Source organism: Vidua macroura, chromosome 2, assembly GCF_024509145.1.
Source record: "Vidua macroura isolate BioBank_ID:100142 chromosome 2, ASM2450914v1, whole genome shotgun sequence".
In the NCBI taxonomy this organism is placed as follows: domain Eukaryota; kingdom Metazoa; phylum Chordata; class Aves; order Passeriformes; family Viduidae; genus Vidua; species Vidua macroura.
Genome location: NC_071572.1, coordinates 98,163,010 through 98,185,332, shown reverse-complemented (window position 1 = coordinate 98,185,332; position 22,323 = coordinate 98,163,010). Strand labels below are relative to the sequence as shown.

General features: G+C 39.7%; 2 protein-coding genes across 6 annotated transcripts in view; one reads left to right on the top strand and one right to left on the bottom strand.

Annotated features, from left to right (window-relative positions):
* Window positions 1-164: 164 nt before the first annotated feature.
* CKAP2 (cytoskeleton associated protein 2) lies at window positions 165-10,524 on the bottom strand. Of its 2 annotated transcripts, none has more exons than XM_053970048.1 (9): window positions 10,450-10,524; window positions 8,789-8,876; window positions 8,061-8,139; window positions 5,452-6,272; window positions 4,285-4,450; window positions 3,605-3,772; window positions 3,019-3,091; window positions 1,914-2,304; window positions 165-1,065 (listed from the first exon to the last, which is right to left on the bottom strand). In XM_053970048.1, exons 1-9 carry the CDS (start codon window positions 10,508-10,510, stop codon window positions 828-830), a joined length of 2,085 nt encoding a protein of 694 aa, XP_053826023.1. In that variant the 5' UTR covers window positions 10,511-10,524; the 3' UTR covers window positions 165-827. The 2 variants fall into 2 exon arrangements, with proteins under 2 accessions (XP_053826023.1, XP_053826024.1); XM_053970049.1 differs by having other exon boundaries at window positions 8,061-8,136.
* VPS36 (vacuolar protein sorting 36 homolog) overlaps window positions 10,509-22,323 on the top strand; it is a 26,959-nt gene continuing 15,144 nt past the window's right edge. For all 4 annotated transcript variants that reach the window (XR_008435669.1, XM_053970051.1, XM_053970050.1 and 1 more), the window contains exons 1-6: window positions 10,509-10,826; window positions 12,478-12,546; window positions 16,032-16,102; window positions 17,112-17,226; window positions 18,637-18,726; window positions 20,030-20,116. Coding sequence is in view for 3 of the 4 variants with exons in the window: in XM_053970051.1 (XP_053826026.1) it covers window positions 10,509-10,826; window positions 12,478-12,546; window positions 16,032-16,102; window positions 17,112-17,226; window positions 18,637-18,726; window positions 20,030-20,116 (750 nt within the window). In the remaining variant the exon portion in view is untranslated. The remainder of the gene's footprint in view (window positions 10,827-12,477; window positions 12,547-16,031; window positions 16,103-17,111; window positions 17,227-18,636; window positions 18,727-20,029; window positions 20,117-22,323) is intronic.

The following is a 22,323-nucleotide window of genomic DNA, read 5'->3' as shown; positions in this document are numbered from 1 at the left end:
GCCCCACAGCAGTGGCGGGAGCGGTCCTGGGGGCCTTGGTGCCGCTGCTCCGCTGAACGGGCCCGAACACCGAAACATATGAAATACGAGCTCTGAGAGCTCATTTTCAAGAGCATACTAAATAGCTTTAATCTTTAAATAAAGAACAAACACAACGAAATTAATGAGTTGAAGAAGTATACCATAATACAGACTGATGAGTTTAATAAGTATACCATAATACAGACTGATGCAAACCAACATAAAAATGGTCACATAGTAAGTAGTGTATCAGACCTCATCTAGGATTACTTGATAATGAACAAATCTCAGTAACTAAAGAGATTAAATTCTGTTTTGTTGAAGCAGCCCTAAAACTAGATACAACAGTTTAAATTCAGCACACACTTTATTACCTGCCTTCAGTTTTCAAAACTAAATCTTGTCAGAGTAGACATTGCATTACTGGAACACCTACATTACTTTGTTTTCTTAAACTAAAAGATTGCATGTTTCTAAGGAATTAATAAGAATTGCAACAAGTAAACAGTAAGTATTGGCAATATACTACCATGAGCTACTAATATGAGGCATTATACCTAGACCTTAATTGAAAATTTAATGAAACATAGTCAACATAAAGACAACAGGCTTAGTCTAGTACTTAAAGCAGGACAGATTTGTTACAATTTTGAAAAGGCAGAAACTTTAAAAGTTGATTTAGTGACACAGGCAGTCCACAAAAAATTTTAGACAGCTCCTTTCTCAAAGCTGCATAAAACAAATACCTTTCAACTCTCTCTAAAAAAGTATAAAATCTTTAACCCCCTCTAGCAGTAGCACTACTTTTACTCTTCTATTTCAGCACTTGTTTCTTGGAGGGCATTGCTCTGTCTGTGGATAAACACAGTGGATTTTGGTTCCAAGTCTCCCAGCTGCTCAAGTGAAGAGACACATGGATCTTGGTCTTTAACAGCATCAGGCAGCTTGCACATCTTCTCCCGAATGCGTTGAGAATATCGCAAAGGAGTTACGATTTTCAGATCTTTAGCACTGCAGTCATTTGCCACAGGATGCATCTTCACACTTAGGAAAACAACAAACCAAAAACATAAACATAGGCATGCCATCATACAAGTTACCTCTGCAGCAGCCAGCAGAAACAGCAAGTCATGATTCCTGTTCAACTCTTTCCCATTCCCATAGCAAAAGGAAACAGGTCCCTTCCCATTCATTCAGTTAAAACCAGATGTACAACTCTTTTCTTGGGCAAAATATTTTAACCCAGAAAACCTCCTGAAAAGAGTTCCCAAAGACAGATTCTTTCCCTTTCCATCAGGGGAAACTGTTCTTCTTGCTGCAAGGGACAGTGGACAGCTGCCAGGACTCTAACTCCATCAGATGTTAAAGCTGAGCACAACTCCCTTCAGGAAAAAACTTATGGCAAAAAAAAAAAAAAAAATTAAGCATTAGTTGGTTTGTACTGAGGTAACTACCCAGGTTTTGGCCTCAAGATACAATTAAAATAATCTTTACAGGCCAGTTAAATCTTGTTCACTAATTCTGTGTTATGACATACAACCTTATCTACATTTGAAAAGGGGAGGAATGGAGACCTCTTTACCTAGCTCAGTGTAGAACTGCTACTGCCATGTTGGCAGTAGAAGGAAATCCTAAATGTCGAATTTAGGTCTCTGCCACAAAAGTCTGGTTACTCTGTAGTGAACCATTCAAAAAGCAAAACAGTTTGGGGAAATAGAGAAGCTTACTTAAAAATACTTCCTTCTAAAGGAAGAGGAAGCAATCCTAAAAATGTGGTTCTTGACAGCTTTTAACTAAGTGCAGCTTAAATGCAGTGCCTCCCTGTTTTAACAGGACACAAACAGTTACTCCAGACACTACAGACTTTCCATGGTTACCTTAAGTAATCTTACCTTTCCAAATATGGTGTGGTAGGAGGGTTGCATTTCATTGAATAAGATGTGTCATTCTCTTTCTCGGGAGAATTAATTGCTTGGGCTGTATTTTTTATCCCATCCTCCTTCTGTTCTCTTTCACATTTTCCTTTCTTTTTTGCCCGTTCTTTAGCCTTGTGCTTTTTATTCTTTTTTGGCAAGATGTCTCCTCTTGGTTTTAAGTCTAAATCAATTTCTTCTTTTTTGATAACTTCACTGCTTGTCTCTGCCTTCTTATTATCATTCTCTTCTTTTTGGTTATCATCAGGGCAGAGGTCTTTGAAGGTTTCCTGAACTGGCTCTACAGACAAATTTGGTTCCTTGCTGACTTCCACTACCTCACTGAAATGAGCTTCTATCACGGTTCCCCCTAAAAATGCAACATTGAAGAGAGCATACCTGCAATTAGTTACAACTAATGTTTTTAGAGAGATAACTTTTATTCTCATGTAGAGCTCTAAGATTTTTGGTAAGTATGCATTGGAGTCTGAGCCACAACAATTTAAGTTGCTAATAATTTTAGCCACCTTTACAAACCTGCAACCCAAAAGCTCAGGCTAAGTACACATCCTGAGAAGTGATTCTCTTCCTTTTCAAGTGCAGCAGCTCTCAACAAGTATTTCAGCAAGTTTCTGGGTTCAGATACTTGTCAGGTTATGTTACATTGAAAGGAAATATTTATGGCTACTTTAGTTCCAAAATTAGAATATTTACAACCTTTAATCAAAACTATGCCATAAAACAACCAGGCTTCTGGTAGTGAAGGAGTTTGAGTCAGAGGCACTGATTTTTAGCTCACAAGAGTATTTTTATTTACTCTTTGATTATCAGGCTGAAATAGTTGGACAACACAGCTTTTATAAAGTTTAATTAACAAGCCTGAATACAAGGGCATCTCCAATCATTTTAACATGCCCACTGTTGAAAAGGATTTATTTAGCCAAGATTGTTTTCAAAGACAATTGAGTATAAGATAATGGAAAAATTTTCCATGAATTAAAATTTAATATGAGTACAAATAGTTTAAACACCTTGTGTTGGCTGCCACTAGACGTAAGACCTAGAACAGAGCACTCAGACTTACCACTGTCAGAGTTAAGAAGACCTTCAGTATTTTTGATTGTATCTACTAGTGTGTGTCGCAATTCCTCTCTGGGCTGAAAAAAAGTTGCACTGTTTTAGAAAAACAATTCCAAAATGAATTATCATCTCAGCTTATTTGAGTGATATAATAGTTACAGGGAAAGTGAAGCAGGCCACATGATGTCCATATTACAAATGCTTTCTTTAATGCTGTTCAGAGTTAAGTCAGAACACAAGTGAATCCTGTATTTTCAGTATTTGGTGTGCTAAAGATGGATTTGATGCCCTGAAATCTTGTTGATATTAAAGCACAGAAGTTAAGTCCATCAGTAGGTGTAAAATTAAGTTCTATTTTGGGTTTCTAGTAGTACTATGGTAATTTGATGATCCTAAACTTTTCTTCTTCAAATTAGTACCTACAGTGGCTACAGAGCAAACCAAATCCATTATTTTTATGGTCAGGTAGGTCACGTGACTCTCCTCCTACTATAAAGGTATTTAATAGAATCAGAAGCAGTTGTATTTTACAGGCCATATTTTCATGCCTTTCTAATTGTTAATCTCAGATTTTAAGAAAAGTTGCTTACCTTCGCTCCTGCCAAAATGGCCTCCTCATAGACAGCAAGAAGCTTTCCAAGATGGCCCGTCTGCTCAAGACGCATACAGCAGATCCAATATTTTGCAAGCTTTTTAACCCCAGCAATGCTGTGTATCAGATCTTCCAACATGGCACGTACTTCATCACTGCAATGTCCCTAAAGTCAGCACAAAAGGAGAGATTTAAATGCACTTGACACATTGAGGTGCTGTAGTTTTGCTGCTTTTGGACTAGAAAGCAAAGGATTTTTCCTTTGGCAGAATTGTTATTCAACTATTCTTCAAAATTGGATTTATACAGTATTTTAAGTAGAAGTTAAGTAAAAGTAGTAAGATGTAGAGGCATCTTCAGAACTACTTGAACCAGACTTTTTCAGAAGTACAGACAAGTTTGTGCAAATGCAAACTTGTTTTAGGTTAATTCCTTCTATCTACTCTCATTACATTATAGTTAAATTACTATTATTACCATTATTGACTATACTTATTTAGTAGCTCAGTGAGTTAGTAAAGGTTAATTTCCTCAGCTGTTGGCAAAAGCTATGATATTGCTTAACTTGGGGAACAATTAATCTCCTGCATCTGATTCACATGGGTCTAACATGCCCAGAGAATTTTCCTTTTGTCAGGACTTATATGATCAGAACTCAGTAGGCAGGGGTCCAAGTACCTGTTCTGTTAACTGCAGGCATTCACTCAGAGTCTTGTTGACCTTTTCTGTATCAGCAGCAGAGAATTCTTGTTCTTCGCTTTTAGACTGGGGTCCCAGAAGTACATGTATAGGAGGTCGTCTCATCACTTTTCCTCTAGATGCCCTCCATTCATCCAGGCGAGCTCTGCATTTATGAATATTATTAGCTGAAGTGACAGATGTTTTATCACTTTTTTTACATTGACTGACACTAATTAGGGTAAGTCATGCCAAGATATGCTTTCCAGGTAGTCTGAGTCTTCTTCTTTCAATCCCAAGAGGAATAAAGCTGCCTTTGAGATCTGCATGGAAGTTTCAGAACTACGCATATTACTGTCTGCTTTAGGTATCTACCAGGTTAAAACATTTTAATCTCTTCCCTTCCAGCTGCAACAAGAGACTTAGGTTACAGACCCTTGTTTTGAAAAAAAAGGTAAAAAAATGTTTCTTAACTATTCATCTCTGTCACCTTCTCCCCCCCAGTCCCACGTCAAATCAGAAAACTAGAAACTAATATCTTAAGACAAAGCATGGAGAACAGCCCAAAACAACCCTATCACACACTTTATAAAATCAGAAACAGATGTGAAGTGTAATTCAGTTTTAATGTTTCATTTCAACCACACCCCCATGACCACTAATTTTTAGTAAATGTGACTCAAAAAGAGCTCTATATGAGGAATATTAAATAACTTTTAGACTGTGAATCATATTCCCGCCCATTGTCTATGCTGCACTCACCAAACTGAAAAATGTCATTGACAAGTTCTCTCTTTCAGTTTGTAAAGATGCTCCTGCCTATATACATCCCGCCTCAGTCATTTTTTTTCAACTGCGACATGCACGTGAAGTTAATTTACAGTATTATCTGTCATCCTTAAGGCTGTCACAACACTTAGACTAAAAAAACAGCTCCAGCAACATATATTTTTTAACTGCACGGGAAAAGCTGTAAGCCTGGAGAGTTCCTGCAATTGAATCCTGATTTCTCAGTTTAAGCCTTGATGCTATCCTTGGGCATCAAGTCCAAACACTTAGTTCTCTGTTTTTTAGAGTCTATACAGCAACAAATAGATCAAACAAGATATTCTTGGGAAAGAGGCCTGAATACCTTCTAAGAGTAAGCTACAACAGTAATTTAGTTACCTTCTCTCTTCTGCTGACTCTTTTGGCAGAATAGATTTTCTGTTGCTATCCATTTTAGAATTCTGTCCTGATTTTGTACCAGGAGCAAGAGAAGCTGATTTTGCTGGACCTTCTGGTCTTGCATCTTCATAAAAATCTGCACACTTCTTCACACCCCTCATTTTGCGATCAGGATTGCAAGAAGCAGCCTTCAGGGGCTGTGGTCGCCTTCCACCAACCACTTTTGGGACTGTTACTTTCTTTGGTGCCACAGCAAATGTCAGCTGTTTCTTCAGACCAGACTGCAAGTTAGTAGCAGCTTTGTCAGATGGTTTGCTATGAAATGGCAGGACACCATTTGATTTTACAGACTTAGGGTTGTTTGCAACTTTGATGGTCTTCAGAACTGTATTACAGCTTTTCATGGGCGAAGAATTTGCTGCTTGTTTTGTGGCAGAAGGAAAAAGCTTCTTGTCTGGAAAAGAACTCTTTTCCCCCTCAGTTTTTGCTGCTTTCCAGAAAGAATTTATCTTGGATTGGATAACTTTGCCACGATATCTGCCAAGAGCTGGTTTCTTTGGTATGCTGATACTTGCATTTTGTTTTTCTGCTGTCAAATGCCTCTCTTTAATTCTTTTTATTTCCAAGATGGCCTTGCTAAGTGGTACATGCTGAGATTTTATATCTGTGACTTTATTCTCTGGAGCTTGATTTTCAAGATTACAGTTTGTCTCTGATATGTAACTTGTCAGTGGGACTGTAGAAGAGTTTAAAGTAACATTTGTTTCTGAGTTTACAATTGATTGGTTCCATGACACTTTATCAGCATTCTCTTTATTTTCCTGAAATCAAAAGTAAATGCATGTAAATGTTATACATATGTTCATGCTGCATGTTAATTGTTTCCAAAGAGGCTTCCAATGATTTACAGGACAAAAGTGCTTAACCGTACATGCCAGTTTAAAGGTGCCTACAGAAGTAATGTATAAATATTAAGTAGATTATTTGTCAACTATTACTGCAGAATTCACATCAAAAATCAAATAAAAATTGCTTAAATTCTGTCTTGGAAGTAAGAAATAAAACTCTTAAAGCAACTTCTGGCTTAAAGCTGCCTAAATTACCTCCTTAGAATTCTGACTTAAGCAGAAACTTGCTTTAGGCTGTATATAGTCAAGAGCAGTATCTGTTTGCATACATAATCAGTTAATGGCAGCACCATTCCTCCACTTAGTGTGAATAGTCTACTAACACAAGGTAGTCAGTAAAGTAGTAATTAGGGATAGAGGGACCTGCTGGCAACATCCTCTCCCCACTTCTCTCCACTCCTAGATGTTACCAGAAGATAACTTTACTTACTATTGAGATGTAGGATGCTGCAAGTTGAGAATAGTTACATCAGTTTTACATGGCTTTACTGAAACTATCAGCTGTATGTTCTCAGCACAACCCCTTAAGAAAAGTAGAATCTAGTCTTTTCCTCAAAAAAAGTTGCTCTACTGCAATTAATTCAGCATTGTCCAAGCAACAGCTTTTTAAAGAGTGAAATATCCAAAGGCATGAAAAAACCATGTGGATGACACATGGAAGTCTGCAGGAGCAGACTTTAAGGAAGATGCCCTTGACCTGAAAGAAAACTCATATCCCGGTCTGTCACTGAGGCTTAGTAGTTAGATTTGACAAAGCCTGCATAACTAGAATTTGAGTGTGAGGACTGTTTTTTCAGGAAACTATGTAGCTTAACTCAACTTTAAACCATAAAAGACATTTATACAGAAAAATATATATCCCTTCAGGCAACTTGTAAAAAAACACTTGTTCTTACTTCTTCCATTTTTCTCCTCAACAGACAGTTTTGAAGTTTAAAGTTTTTTGCTTTTCTCCTCAAGTAGCACCACATCTCAAATCTTATGAACCCCAAACTCTGAACTAACATGAACACAGGTCTTATGTCTATTTTTTCCTCACCTTTCTCTGAGAACAGGTCTGGAAAAGAATCTCTGTTTTGCTATTTCTAAGCAGCACAACCATTTGCATCTTAATTCCAGGAAAGTGACATGAAATGATACAGTAAACACATTCCCTTAAACTCTGATTAGGTATTGGCATCTACTTCTGATTACCTTAGTTTTGCCAGCACACCACTGAAAAAACATACACACTCAACAGTTCATTTTGTTAATGGTTTGGCTTTCTTTCAAGTAAAGAAAGCCAAACCATTAACAAGACTTTTCTTTCTTTTTGGCTTTCTTTACTGTGACAGAAGACATTACTCAGATTTTAAATAACTTCCCCAAAGACTCAAAATGTATCAAGAACCCCGTGAGATTCTTGAGAAGCGTTGTTAAAATTTAAGCATTATTTCAGCAATAATGGTATTCTCTTTAACTCTCTCTCCTGTTGGGTACAAATTGAATAGCAATATGATCCATTGCCTACTGGAATATGACAGCTTTCCAAGAAGCATATAATAAGCAGTGACTAAATAAAGGTCTGACAAACCACACCTCTGCACCTGCAAAATTCTCATGCTCTGGAAGACATACAACATAAAGAGATTTAAGTAAGTGGAATGCTGTAGCCATAGAAACAAAGTGCCATCAGTATTTAAGTATCAGTCAAAAACTTACCATTTCTGGCTTGGAAGATATTGAGAGCTGTAACTTGTCTTGCAGTTTACTGGTAGTGGCTCTCCTCGTTCTACTACTGCTTAAAAAAAAAACAAACAAACATCTTAAATCATGCAACAAAGGGATGTATTTTTAGAGGATGTTCACTTTTCAGTTGGTAGTCTGCAGAATGTACTCATACTGAATCATTTCTGTTTAGCTTGCACTATTCCTCCAGCAAAAACAAATGGTTAAGCAACCACTGATCAGAACCCAGGCTGGAAAACATATTTTTTATACCATAAAGAGCTGTCTAACAGATGAAGCTGAAGCTCAGCTACTGCAGTCATGAGAGCCCAGGCCATCTGAGACAAGTCTGAACAAGGACACATAGTTCCTACCACACTGACAGGTTCCAAAACCTTCAGTTAGGCAGTAGAGCTGGCATCAGACTACCTAGAAAGTTACAAAACCACCAAGAGCAGTATTGTCTCCTAGCAACTATGAAAATGTATTAACAACTCAGAAGAAAAGCATCTCAGTTTAAAGTTACAAATTCAAATTCTTCCTCAGGTGCTTTGTGATGTGTTACATAAGAGACATAGCACTACTGCACGTGACTGAAAATGAACATTCTAGTTAGCAAGTGGTATCTTTGCAGAGCACCTACAGAAACCAGTTGAGAGGAAAACGAAAGAACATTAGTGAATATGAACATAAGAGAATATAAGCCATAGCAGAAACACTACCTGATTGATGCCTGGTTTTCTTGAATCAGCACACCAGAAAAAGTCTTCTTTCTTGATAGATCCTCTTCGACTTTCTGTCGTCTTTGTTCTAGCAGATTTTAAGACAGAGAGACTTGTTACATTTTCAGCCAAAATATTAATGCTAAACTTTCTTAGTCAAGAAAGAAATGCAGTTAGACTAGTATCAAGACATTACAAAATATAGACGCTATGGATTAAGAAAGCCTTAGTTTTCACATCTCAATGGCTTACACATTCTTGCATTTCTTGAGAAAGGCAGTATTCAAGGGATGGTTGAATACAACTTCACAGCTAAACAAAATGCCTGGTTTGCTGTATTAAGCTAAAAGAAACACTTTTTTGTAACATGAAGAAGTCAGACTTGCTGTTATCTTCCGTATGCCTGTCCAGTATTTCACATAGTTACTGTTGGTTCAGCAAGCACGCTTTTCACTTGTGGCAGTAGCAAGTATAGCACACATGAAAAAGCACCATGCATGCGAACCCAACTGACCACCTGTAAAATCATTTGCTTCTCTTCCACTACCACTTGGACATCTGTGCAAATAGTTAGACTACGTGGAGTGTTAATACCAGCATGAAGTGATCCTGAAAAGGTCCTAAGAACAGCTGTCGCTGTCCCTCCAGGGATGGCGACTCCACCATCTCCTTGGACAGTTCATGTTCGTGTCATATCACCCTTTCTGTCGAGAAATTCCTCCTAATGTCCAACCTAAACGTCCCCTGGCACAGCTTGAGACTATCCTCTTGTCCTGTCACGCATCACCCGGGGAGACGAGGGTGTCCCCGTGGTGGGGAGACGAGGCCGGTCCCCACCTGGCTCCACCCTCCTTTCAGGCAATTGTAGAGTGATAAGGTCCCCCCTGAGCCTCTTCTTCAGGCTAAGCACCCCCAGCTCCCTCAGCCGCTCCTCACAGGGCTTGTCCTCCAGACCCTTCCCCAGCTCCCTGCCCTTCTCTGGACAAAGTTACGGAAAGCAGCGTCCATCCCCTGCTTCTGAAGGAGCTACCACAGCTCGTACAGCAGCGGTGCTCCTGCCGAGAGCCGCTGCATCCCAGAGCTTCCCAGCACCTTCTGCTTCAAAAATGCCTCTCACCGCCCCTCGCACGAACAGCAAAGCCCACCAAAGCGACTCCCTTATTTCAATTGGCAGAAGCCGAACCGGTCAAAAAGTAAATAAGCACAAGAACGCCGTACTTGCTGCTTTCAAGAGGATGCTCTTAATGTCAGGGTAACCCGTTTGTCACGAGGGAAGGCTTCCAGCCCAGGAGCCCTACCTGGGGTAGGGGATAGGATGGGGTGGGGTGGGGTCCGTACCGGCCCCAGCCCTGCCAAGGGAGGGTGGCACACTCGCAAGCTCTAAGACCACAACAGCGAGCGCTGCCACCAAGACCTGCGCGGTCCGACCTCACCAGGAGCACCTGCCCTCCCCTCCCACTGTCCGGAGAGACCGACCGGCTCCACGCTCGCACCGGCCCTCCTGCACCCGCCGCAGCGACGCGCGAGGCTGCAACGGCGGCCGGTAACGCTCAGCCAGCCCCGCGCGGGCAAGCTAGAGGGCGGCCCACGGCGGGGAGCAGTTCTGTCCCTCGGTGCCCGGGTGCCCCTATCCCTGTCCCCGCCGGGCATCCCGGCCTTACCGCGGAATGCAGGCTCGGACCTGCGGCTAGCCGGGAGCTGCGGAGCCGCGCGCGCCGCCATGGCCGCCGCGCAACGAGCGTTTGAATCGCCCGGCGCCGCCCCGATTGGCCCGGCCGCGGGGCTTGAACTGGCCAATGGCGGGCGGCGCTGCCCTCCCGCCGCGCCCCAGGGGAGAACATGGCGGCCGCTCCCCGGGCCGCCGCTAGAGGGCGCGGGTCAGCCGCACACGGTCCCTGCACGCCCAGCGGTCGCGGCCCGGTGCGGGAGGGGAAGCGCGGCCATGGACAGGTTCTCGTGGACCACCGGGCTGCTGGAGCTGGGAGAGACGCTGGTAGTCCAGCAGCGGGGCGTGCGCCTCAGCGACGGGGAGGAGAAGGTGACGGGAGCTGGAGCCGCTCCGCGCGGGGCCTGGCGGCACGGCCGGGGCGGGGGAGGAGGGTAAAGGACGCGGCCGTGGGCCCCAGGCAAGGGGGGGTGGCAGGGCTGTGGGTACAGGCGGTGTTGGGCGAGGGGCGCGACACAAAGGGTGTGAAGGGCTTGGGCTGCAGGCGGAGCATCGATCGGGGGTGCAGGAGGACGTTCTGCGCCAGGGTCTGGCAGGGTTTGTCTCTGTGGGGAGATTAGGGCGGAGTTCCGGGCTTCGAGGGGCTGTGCTGGTCGACGGCAGCCGAATGTGAGCCAGAGTGTGCCCAGGTAGCCGAGGCGGCCAATGGCATCCTGGTCTGTATCAGCAACAGTGTGCTAAGCAAGACCAGGGCAAGGATTGTCCCCCCGTACTCAGCCCTGGTGAGGCCGCGCCCCGAATCCTGGGTTCAGTCCGGGCCCCTTAGCTCAGGACAGACATTGAGGTGCTGGAGTGGATCCAGAGGAGGGCAACGGGGCTGGGGAAGGGTCTGGAGCACAAGTCTTAGGAAGAGCAGCTGAAGGGGCTGGGATTGTTTAGCCTGGAGAAGAGCAGGCTCTGGGGGGACCTTATTGCTCTGCAACTGCCTGAAAGAAGGGTAGAGCCAGCTCGGGGTTGGTCTCTTCTTACAGGCATCAAGTGACAGGAAAAGAGGAAGTAGCCTTAAGCTGTGTTAGGGGAAGTTTAGGTTGGCCATTAGGAAGAATTTCTTGAAAGAAATTAGAAATTAGACATTGCAATGGACTGCCCTGGGAGGTGGTGGAGTCAGCGTCCCTGGAGCTGTTTAAGGAAAGATTGGACATGGCACTCAGACCGTGGTCTGGTTGACATGAGGATTTCGGGTCATAGGTTGGACCCGATGATCTCAGAGGGCTTTTCCAACTTGATTGATTCTATGAGAAAGGCCTTGGACAGCGTGTGTGACAAGGGGTGAGGGTTGGGACCCCCGCAGGGTGTGTGTCGGCAGTGTCACTCTGCTTGGGCTGTCACTCCTGTATGGGGCTGAGCCCTGGCTTTGGTGTGGTACAGGGCATGACACACAATTCACACTTGAGCCATCCTGGGTGCTGACAAACCTTCTCTTGTCTGAGCCATCCTGTTTATTGCTTCACTTCACTGCTGGACTGACTGTTGATCTCTCCATTTTTCTACACCATGGTAGTTGCAATAGAAGCAATACTCCTGTGTAATAGGATGGAAGATTTCAGACTGTGTGTGAAGCATCTTTTTATTAGGTTGCTTGGCTTTTTGCATAACTTCTACCTTCTTTGTCAGCATATAGTGAATGTTCCAAAGCCAATAGCCCTGTTTAAAATACATTCAAGAACTTTAGTATATCTTGCAGAGTATATGGAGGGAGGATCCCTCAGGATTTCCGGGGGGAATGTTTATACGCTTGAAAAAGGAAGTTTGTGTTTATCCATCTAATCGTTTTATACTATTTTTCTCCATTGTTTTCTAAACGTTGTGTATTTTGTTTTCTGGAAAAAAGGGAGTGTTCTCAAAATACTGGCTTGTTAAATCTGATTGCTCTGTTGTGGTAAGGTGTAATGTTTCCAAGACCAGTATTTATGTAACTTACTGGTTCAATGTGTTGTTGATCTGTTTTATTTTTCCTGCCCAGGTGAAATTCGATAGTGGAGTTTTACTGCTGAGCACACACAGACTGATCTGGAGGGACCACAAGAATCATGTAAGTCCCACCATTGTCTCTTGTATGTCATTCAGTTGTAAATTTCATAATAAACAACAAGTAGCATGCAATGAAAACCCTGCACATGGAGAGGGGATTATTCCTGCCTTTGTGTGTGTTTTGTTTACAAGTAGAGTCCACTTTTTGGCTCTCAGTAGAAAGAAGATTATGTAGTGTTCTTTCACCCAGTCCTGCTTTAATAAAATAATCATGCAGAGATGAGAAGGGATAGGAACGTATCCTATAAATTTTTCTTTCCTACTGCACAGAAATAAAGGAGAAAAGAGCCTGGTGTCATGCACTAAAAAATACTGATTTTGAAACTGAAGTTGAATGTGTCAGGCAATTCATAATATAACGTTCTCTCCTGTGCTCCTTGTCTAGGAAAGCTTTTTCTTTCTTGTTGGTTTCAAGTCCAAGTTGCCCCACCATATATTGTGCTGCTACCATATAGTCCCAGACCATGATTTGATAATAGGATGTGTTTGGTGGTGGTATTGATTTGCACACATCTTGCCCTCCCAGCTGCCCTGTTCCTGCCATGAACCATCCCTTGAGTCAGCCATAACATGTATGGTACTGCTGTAGACAAGTGGTCACAGGTTAAGTGGCACTGCCAGAACTACAATGTGGTAACTGTAGTAAAGCTGCTGAATGCTTTGTGTCATCAGTCACAGCCTGGGAATACAAGCTGGAAGTGGGAGAATGACCACAAACACATAAAGCTCTGAGCATAGACTGTGACAATGACTACTCCACAGATGTAATTGGAGGAGAAGTCTTCCTCAGACCAGGTTGGATTATGCTTGTTTTGGACACAATAATTAAGAATTTTTATCCTGGAAGTCAAAGTTTAGACAGAGCATGTTCAGATGACACTTTTCAAAAGCAAATTTTATTCCACTGGGCTTTTGTGTAAGGGCACCTTAAGCACTTCTCACATTCAAAGGCTGATCCCTAGCAAATATCACATCCTTGCTTCAAAGCAGGGAGCTACTAAGAGCACTCTGAAGGCAGTGTCACCAAGGATGTTCTTAATTTGGCAGAGTAGTATGATTTTTTTCTTTAGGGATTGTTTGCAGGAACTGTAGACCTATTTTTAATACACGTTTTTTCAAAACGTTTAAAGAGCTGTTACCCATGGTGGGGTTACTGTTATTCAAGTTAGGGCTTGATTGTCCAGACCACGAGCTGCTCTATATAAATTAACATGGGGCTTTTCTGCACAGCCATGACATCATCACATGAGATAACATGCTAAACTCTGTATTAATCACTTTATATTTCTTCATCAGCATTGCTTTTTGAGAGCTGAGCATGTACTACAACAGCCACTGTGTCTAATCTTCTCACTTGGACTTTTTGCATGCTTGCAGTAACATTGAGCATTATGGCTTCATCAAGTCCTGGAACTGAACTCCATGCTCTCTTTTCCAACAAAAAGATTACATTTGTCTCTTTTCCTTGATTTCTCCATCTGCTCCTAGGCCATGTGATTTCTTCTACTCTTCCAAGGTCATTGAATTTGTTAAATCAGCAGAGGAAAACCTTGGAGAAGAAGAAAAATAATTTTATTTTAAGTAATTTAACTCAGCAAATATTCTGAAAAGCTCAGGCTTGATTAACAGAAAGGGCAGAAATATGGCCTGGAGATGGGCAAAAATTACCCAGTTCTGATTGGAAGATGTAATTAACTTTGGTAGTGGGGTAAATAAAGCTGATTCATTTTCAAGCTCTCAGTACTGAAACATGGGGAGCACGGTGCCCTTTTGTTGTCTTGGTAAGCTGTTGTCTAAGCTCAGCTGTGGTTTAACATCAGACTTAGAAACCTTAGGTAGCTCACCTAGAAAAATAGTAGAGAGAGTCCCCTTCTTATTGTGTCAGCAATGTATAGTAATTAATGGGGCACATGTCATTAGGTTAACATATCTTACAGAAACAGACAGTTGGGTCCTATAGCTGCTGTTTTTACATGCTATCTGCAGTTAAACAGTGTTTAAAAAACAAAAAAAAAGGAGTTCTGTAAAGTTTGTTACATAGCTAGATTTGTACAAATTTTTAAATGATAAAATCATGCATAATGTGAGCATGAGGCATTAGAAGACAAAATTCAAATAAATACAGCATATATAACACATTTCTGTTTTTGTATCCCTTCCTGTAGCGTCTCTCATCAGGAAGGGGTGATTCTAAGTCTTTGTACTTCAAATATGTTCATAACTTTCTATCTTGGAACTAAACGGATCGGTCACTTTGACAGTGCACTATACATATGTATAGTTGAACTCTTTTTGTCATTTTCAAAACCTTTTTTTAACAGAAGTATCATACTGCCTGTCTTTTAAAGTGTCCACAACTTTGTGTCTGCTCTACAAACATTAACTGTTTGTAATGGCTTTAGAAACTAGAGTCATAGAAGAGCCTAGATAGCTTGCAGTAAAAGTTTTTAGAAAAGAAAGTACAACCCAGGTTTTTTTCCCCAATAAGAGATTTACTTATTAGTTGGAGTTCCTGCATGTATACTTCCCTGCTCTCGCATTTAATGGGTATTTAACTACTCCATACAAAGAGGAACAATTTTGGTAGTAGGGATTGAGAGGGCCCTGTAACAGTGTCTGTTGTAAACTGGTGGTAGGAAGTGGCAGCTGGAAGAGAGAAATTCAGAGAGGGAATGCAACCCATGTTTCCTGCATTCTGTGTGACTGTGTCACTCACCAAGGTGTTGTGTGGGAGATGATGTTCTCAGAGGATGTTCACCAGAACAAGACCAGGTACCTTATTAGATGTTTTGAATCATTCCTGTGGCAACTTCTGTCTCAAATGCATGTAGAAGGAGTTTAGCCTGGGATATATTAGTTTCCAACAGATGGATATGGCCTTGTTTCTTGCTTTTGTTTAAAATACAGTCCAATAAATGTGTGGTGAGATGCATCAACTGCTGGATTAAGTCCTTCACCATAGGCTGGATGGAAAAATTCCTATTGCATTCAGACAATAGTGTACATTTTAGATATTCAGCATTTTAAAAGAATGGTGGGTTTGGATATTTTTTTAGTTCCCAAAGTAACATCAATGCAAAAATGTCAAGAACCTGTGAGTATTGTGCACCTACAGAGATAAGGTGCAGTAGTGTGGAAATTTTAGTGTTTAAATTTTCACATTAGATCTAAAGATATGTTAAATCTCATGGTCCTTTTTATTAATCTAGCTTGAGGTTTTTAAAGTTGACAGATTGACACTTAAGTTTGTTGAGGTTTTTTTAATTAACTAGAACTCAGTTTTAATATTTTTTTTGTTATTTTTCTACATATATTTCACTGTAATACATTGTTTCTGTTGTTACCATCATATTTCATATAGAGTGCTACAGGCAGCACCTGTAGATATCCATACTGTTTGTGAAATGGGGAAAGGGAACACTTGGTTTAGAGAATGAATAGACAGGATATGGTTTAATTCACCTGTGTTTGTGGTGTTTGTTGCAGGAGTGCTGCATTGCTGTACCTCTGTCTCAGATTGTATTTATTGAAGAGCAAGCAGCTGGGATAGGAAAGAGGTATGGCCATCCTCATTGTCATTTTCAGATGGATCCTTTCACATGCATGTTATGTGAGGTACCAGATATTATAGATTAATTCATGGTAGGTTCTGTTTGCAATCTTAAATTTCCATACTGACACTCACTCACAAGGAGCACTGAGGTCAAATGTGTAGGAGAGTCATGACTGATGTGATTTGTTAGCTACCTGTCTTGTAATCACTACTGATTATTTTAGAGGTCTTTTCTGAAATAAATGATTCTATGATTTAAGTTTCTAAAGAGAGAAAAAAATGTGGCTGGAGAAATACATACACAATTAACATCTGCTTGCAGCCTACAGTCAGATTGGCAATGTAATATGCTGGAGATATTCAGAAGAAATCAGTTCATTCACTAATGCTGGAGAAGTTAGTAAAGACCAATGCAAAGATTATCAGTAAAATGAGATGGGAATGGAGGACTTGCAGTCATGTTATGATAGTTTGTTTTGGTAGTAGGTGTCCTTTTAGACTGTTACTTTCATGCATGTTGGCTTTGAATGTTGGTTTTGGATAAGTTCACACACAGTGTCCACAAGTGACATACAGAAGTGGGATAGGTTACACATAATATTGAGACCTTTTGTTTTCCTGTGTCAAAGTTAGCATATTTTGGCTTTTGACCTGCAATAACTAATGCCAAATTAAATTATAACTTGGCAATCAGTTTTTATCCTAGCTAAAAGGTTTTTTGAAAATTATTGCTTAAAAATTTAAAATTTGTTATGTTCATTTCTAAAGAATTGATGGTGCATTTTAAATTTGTAAAATGTTTCTGCTTTAGAGGCTGTTGTAATTTTTATACAAGATCTACTTCATAAAAATATTTTAAATATTGATGCATAAATATAAAGCATTCTTTGATGATCTTTAGCTCTTATGTGAGATAGTTTATAGAGATTTTGATGAAATGGTTGACTTTGATGCAGAAATAGTTTATTTAAATATTACAGAAATATCTTCTCTTTCCTTTACCTTTTCCATAGTGCTAAAATAGTGGTTCATCTTCATCCTGCTTCTTCAAACAAAGAGCCTGGTCCATTCCAAAGCAGCAAATACTCGTATGTCAAGCTTTCTTTCAAAGAACACGGGCAGATTGAGGTAAGTCTTGTACCATGGATGCCAAGCACAATCAGGTCTTTGGACATGCTTTTCTCTTGCTGTGTTAGTGATAATTTCCCATGATCTTTCCATATTTACTTTTGAGGTGGAGCTGTTTCAATACATCCTTTTGGGAGACAAACACTATGAACCTCCCATGTTCTATACTTTCATAGAATACTGCAAATACATTTCCAAAAATGCCAAGAGGCATTACTAGGCTAGTCCTTATTTTAGGGTGTTTAGTATAATCTTATACTTCTTTGCTAATCTACTAAATTGAGCACAGGATTTTCCAAACTGACATCTCTGAAATCTGTTAAGTGTTTAACAGAGTAAAAGATGTTTCTTAGTACCTAACCCTCTATTGAACAGGAGTCATACAACTTATTCCTAATTATCTCTCTAATTATATTGCTGAACGTTGTTGCCCCAGAACTTTTGTTTATTTACACTGTATATTTTTTTTTAACCTACACAAAATCTCAAAGGCTTTGAGCATTCTAAGAAAAATGTAATATATTCTTTAAAAAAAGCTTATCTTAAAAGCCAAAGAAATTGCACTCTGTAAAGAAATTTCACAGTGGAAGATCCTCATTTGATGAGACTGAGAACTTTAACTTTGTACTGTGGAAAAAGCTGTACCTGTTCACTGCAGAAAATAAGATTTGCAACTCAAATTGGTTAGAAATGTCTTAAAAATGCATGTGCTTGATCAGACTCACTTTCATTTCTTTGTGAGCAGTTTTCAGGTTATGATGACTGTAGGTTTATGCCGGGTATAAATGTGTTTTTCTCAATCATAATCATATTTATTTTAATGTTATGTCTGAAAATCAAACTTACTCTGCTTACTGGTTGCCTAGCACTTCAATTAAACCCCAGCCTTTCTTTATGATTTCAGAATGCTTTCCTGTGAACCTGAACAACAAAAAGGGTGGAATAGATTTTCTTTCTGGATATTGGTCAGTGGGATACACTTAGTATTAACTAATGCCACCTTCTGGTGTTATTAATAAACAAATCAGTGTAATTGATCTGTGTGGTTGTTTTTATATTGTTGAATTAACAGATCAATAGCAGTTGGATTGCTCAACTTTCCTTCCTTTAAAAACATGCCTTTGAGTACATCTCAACATTTAACATGGTTTAGGACATTCTGAATATCTGAATAAATATTTTACAGTAGAAATACTTAGTGACTACATGGCTCCTCTTCTAATGTGAGTGCTGTTGAAGACTGGATATTAAGAATTTCCATATAATGAGTTCTGTACCATAGTTGTGTAGGTGTTACCATGTTAGTCTCAATGCTTTGTGAAGTTTATTTCATCACCAAGATGCTAAAAATACACAGAGGTACTCTGCACAGTGCATTAAATATCTGTTGTCACTCTTGAATGTTTGCAGTTCTACAGACGATTATCAGAAGAAATCACACAAAGGAGATGGGAGAGCATGCCCACTGCTCAGGCCATGCAAGTTAACAAGGATTCACAGGTATGTGCAGAGCTTCTGAACAGGATCTGTGTGTAATCTCTTACTGCTACTTATTGCCACCCCCATATATCACATCCAGCATGTGACTCTAACCAACATCATGGGCATGTGCAGGAGTTCAGCTTTAGTTTGCCTGTTTTTTCACTGTCATAAATTAGTTTCTTCTTTGCATTTTTGACCTGATAGAACACAGTAGCCTCTCTTTCTTGAGTATGCTTAGATAATGAGGTCCTTTTTTTTTGTTTGTTTTAATTAGACACACACACACACACATAATTGTGCAAATACAGTGTTTATTTGCATATACTTTTATTCAGTATGTGAGGTCCAATAATGCTGGAAAATTTTTTGTCTTAATTGTGATTCCTGGTTTATTTTTTTTGTGGCTGTAAGTCAAATATATAACATGTGACTTTTATATAACTCTTTGAAACCAATATATGTTTAAATGTGTGTTCTAAAAGGACAGTTGTTAGGGAAAATGTCATATGTTAGATAGCCTTTATCTGCCTACATACTTCTAAGTTATTAACTCTGATAAACGTGTAGGTGTTGTTTCTATATATTAATGTGCTGAATATATAGTATTTTATGATTGAAATAGGATTATTTAAAGATTGCTCAGTATGAAATCCTGTATGTCCCCTTTGGTAAATGTAGTACCTATATACACAGCTGCATTTGGAATAATGCATGAAGAATCTAATCAAAATACCTTAACTCTACTTAAGTCATAGCAACTCATTAACACCTGTGTCAAGCTTTGCAGTCAGAGATGAAAGGCCTGGCACTGCTGCCACTTAGGTACCAGCTTTTCTAGAACACGTTTGGCGTCTGGTAAAAGTTTCACCATTGCCCGCATTCTAATACCTCTGAGAAAGGTAAATTAGACTGTACTTAGCATTGTGTTTCTACGTTTCTGTTTCTTCAGGCTGGATTTCTTGAAGTAATGCACTCAGGCATTTCCACAGGTCTAGAATGGATGTTCACATGGACTTGAGAGGCTAGAATTGAGATGAGCTGGAATATCAGTCTAGATATCAAGCCATATTAATAGCTTCAATATACTATCAATATCATTACTTGTCTAGTACAGCAAATTCATACATGGTTCACTTTTTTCTTTTTTTTTAAACAATAATGTAAAAATTACTGTCAAGAAATGCATGAAGTATTGTATGAATGATATCTCCTGTTTGGGGGAATATTTCCAGTCCTCTAATTTTCACAGGAAGGCAAATGAGAAAAGTTAGCATTTCCTATTTTGACTCTTTCCTTGGTTTTTTTTTTTGGGTTTTTTTAGGCAGGAAGAATAAGGGCCGTAGGAATTGTAGGTATTGAAAGGAAATTAGAAGAAAAAAGAAAAGAGACTGACAAAAACATTTCCGAGGTAGGTACTTTTGAAGTTTCAAGGTCAACCACCTGTCTGAACTATTTACATTCATTCACACTTTCTTTTAGGGACAGTTGAGACTATTTACTGTCTTTGTTGAGAAATCTGAATTGATTAAGAGTGTACAGTTATTTATTTCGTTTAACTTGCTTATCAATATATGTAAAGGTACTTCATTTAAACAATTCTTTTCAAGAAGACTATTCTTTGAAACTAACAGTGTATATTTATTAAACTAATTTTGGTTTCAGTTAAAAATTAAATCTATATTAAGCAGAATATGCTGATCCAAGTGTCTGCACTAGAAGCTAGACTTTCCTCTTATAGTCAGGTTTTTAGATGTTAGATTTAAGCTTATAATTACAGTAAAATGATTTGCAGTCCAGGCATCTACAAGATATTACAAGTATTTTGCAAAATACCTGGCCTAGGTGGAGACCATTCTTTTCCATAGAACCAGCACAATAGTTGAATTCCAGATATCAATACTGATGTACAGCGGAGACATTTAATTTCTTCGTATATACCTGAGAGCAATACCCTCAAAAATAGTCTGATTCTGTCTTGGTAGTAGAGGCTGATACAAAAGTAGTCATAAACTACATGCAGCAGATTTGTTCTTGTGGCATTATGGGATTCAGTGTGCCACAAGAAAAAGGCATTCCCTATTCTAATACTTATGAAAATTAAAGTGCCTTTGCATGCCACTTGCTATTTCAGATACTGGGAGCATTAAACTTTCTTGGTTTCTGTCTGTGAGGAATGTACTGAATGAAGTTTTGTGTGTAGTTCAGAAGGTATTGTGGTTACATGCGTGGGTATATAGTTCAAAAGGCATTGTCTGTATATTTTTTCCTTTTGTAGCTTTGTCAGAGAGTAAAAGAAATCCATTTATACATGTTGTATGAGCAGAGGAAAACGATGACTTGTGAAATCCTGCCTTCCTCCAGCTTTAAATGTTATAAATGACTTAATTTAAAAAATGGTGCCCTGGCTTCCAGGAAAAGGCTTCCTGCATCTGCTGTTCAGTGCTGATAAGAATCCAGTTCTTTAGCCTTTTGTTTATCTGAGGAAGTTCCTGTTAGGTGTGTGCACATTCCCCTTTGTTTCCAGGCCTGCCCTGGGTGAGTCAGGCAGAGGAGGAGTTAGACACAGCACACTGTTTATTTAGCTAAATCGGGGGTTCTTTTGATGAATGTTGTTTTCATGCAGGTATAGAGATTAGAAATAAGCTGGGAAAAGCCCTGTCAGAAAACTTTTTGTTGATATCATACACAAGTAGAGTAGCAGGACTTTGATTTACACTAGAGATTGGGAAATCTATTGTAAATTATTCAGTTTGGCAGATTAGGGAGTAAGAAGAAGTAGTCCAAACAGAAGCTTTTGTTTTCTTAGTGGTAAATTATTGTTATACAGTGATATATTTTCTTTTCTCCCTGTGGACCACTTAATTTTGGAGATCTAACTCAGGTACCAAGTGTTAGGGGGCTAAACTTGTCCAGTCAATGGAACACCAGCACTATCAGGAGGTGAAAAGCAAACTGTGTCTCTTTCTTGAGGCATTTCCTTTTGTTCTTTGCACGTTGAATCCCTGACCAATAAGCTTCTACATAAGGCATCTAAAGGTATGGGAATAGTGGGGTCTTCCTGCAAAAACATTGCTAAAGTGTGTCTTTCTAGTGGAGGATTAGTCAGAGTAAGGCAGAAATTACATAGAGGCAGTGATAGAAGCTGTAGGCAAGATGTCTCTCTGGCCATTTGACAGTGTAACTGAACCTTATGGCTGGAGGGCTTTGGTGCTGCTGTCAGGCAAACTTTAGATGAAAAAGTTCAGGAATTTTTCTCATACCAGCTGTTCGAAAAAAGGTTGTTTGAAAACGCTGATCATCTGGACATGTAGTCATGTATTTGAGAGTAGTAAGGAGGCTGAATGAATGTGTGTTGACAAGGGTGGGAGAAAAAAGAGTTGCTTTTTAATATAGTTGCATTAATGGAGTCGCTAGCTCTCATTTTTAATATTATTTTTTATGCTAGTTTATCATTACAAAAAGTTTGGAATTTCTGTATACCTTCAGCTGTTTCTACAGTATGATTTATTTAAGCCTAAAAACCCTTTGTGGGTTGTTGTAGAGTTGTTGTATTTCAGACCACAGCATATTATCAGAGTACTTAAATGAAGAGATGTTGCCTCACATTTCAGAGGT

Bases quoted from the DNA above. Each gene is read 5' to 3' on its own strand.
- CKAP2 (XM_053970048.1), bottom strand. From the start codon at position 10,510: ATGGCGGCGCGCGCGGCTCCGCAGCTCCCGGCTAGCCGCAGGTCCGAG. The intron at 8,877-10,449 runs GTAAGGCCGGGA...AAAATCTGCTAG, and splicing joins GTCCGAGCCTGCATTCCGCG to AACAAAGACGACAGAAAGTC. The intron at 1,066-1,913 runs GTAAGATTACTT...TGTTTTCCTAAG, and splicing joins ACCACACCATATTTGGAAAG to TGTGAAGATGCATCCTGTGG.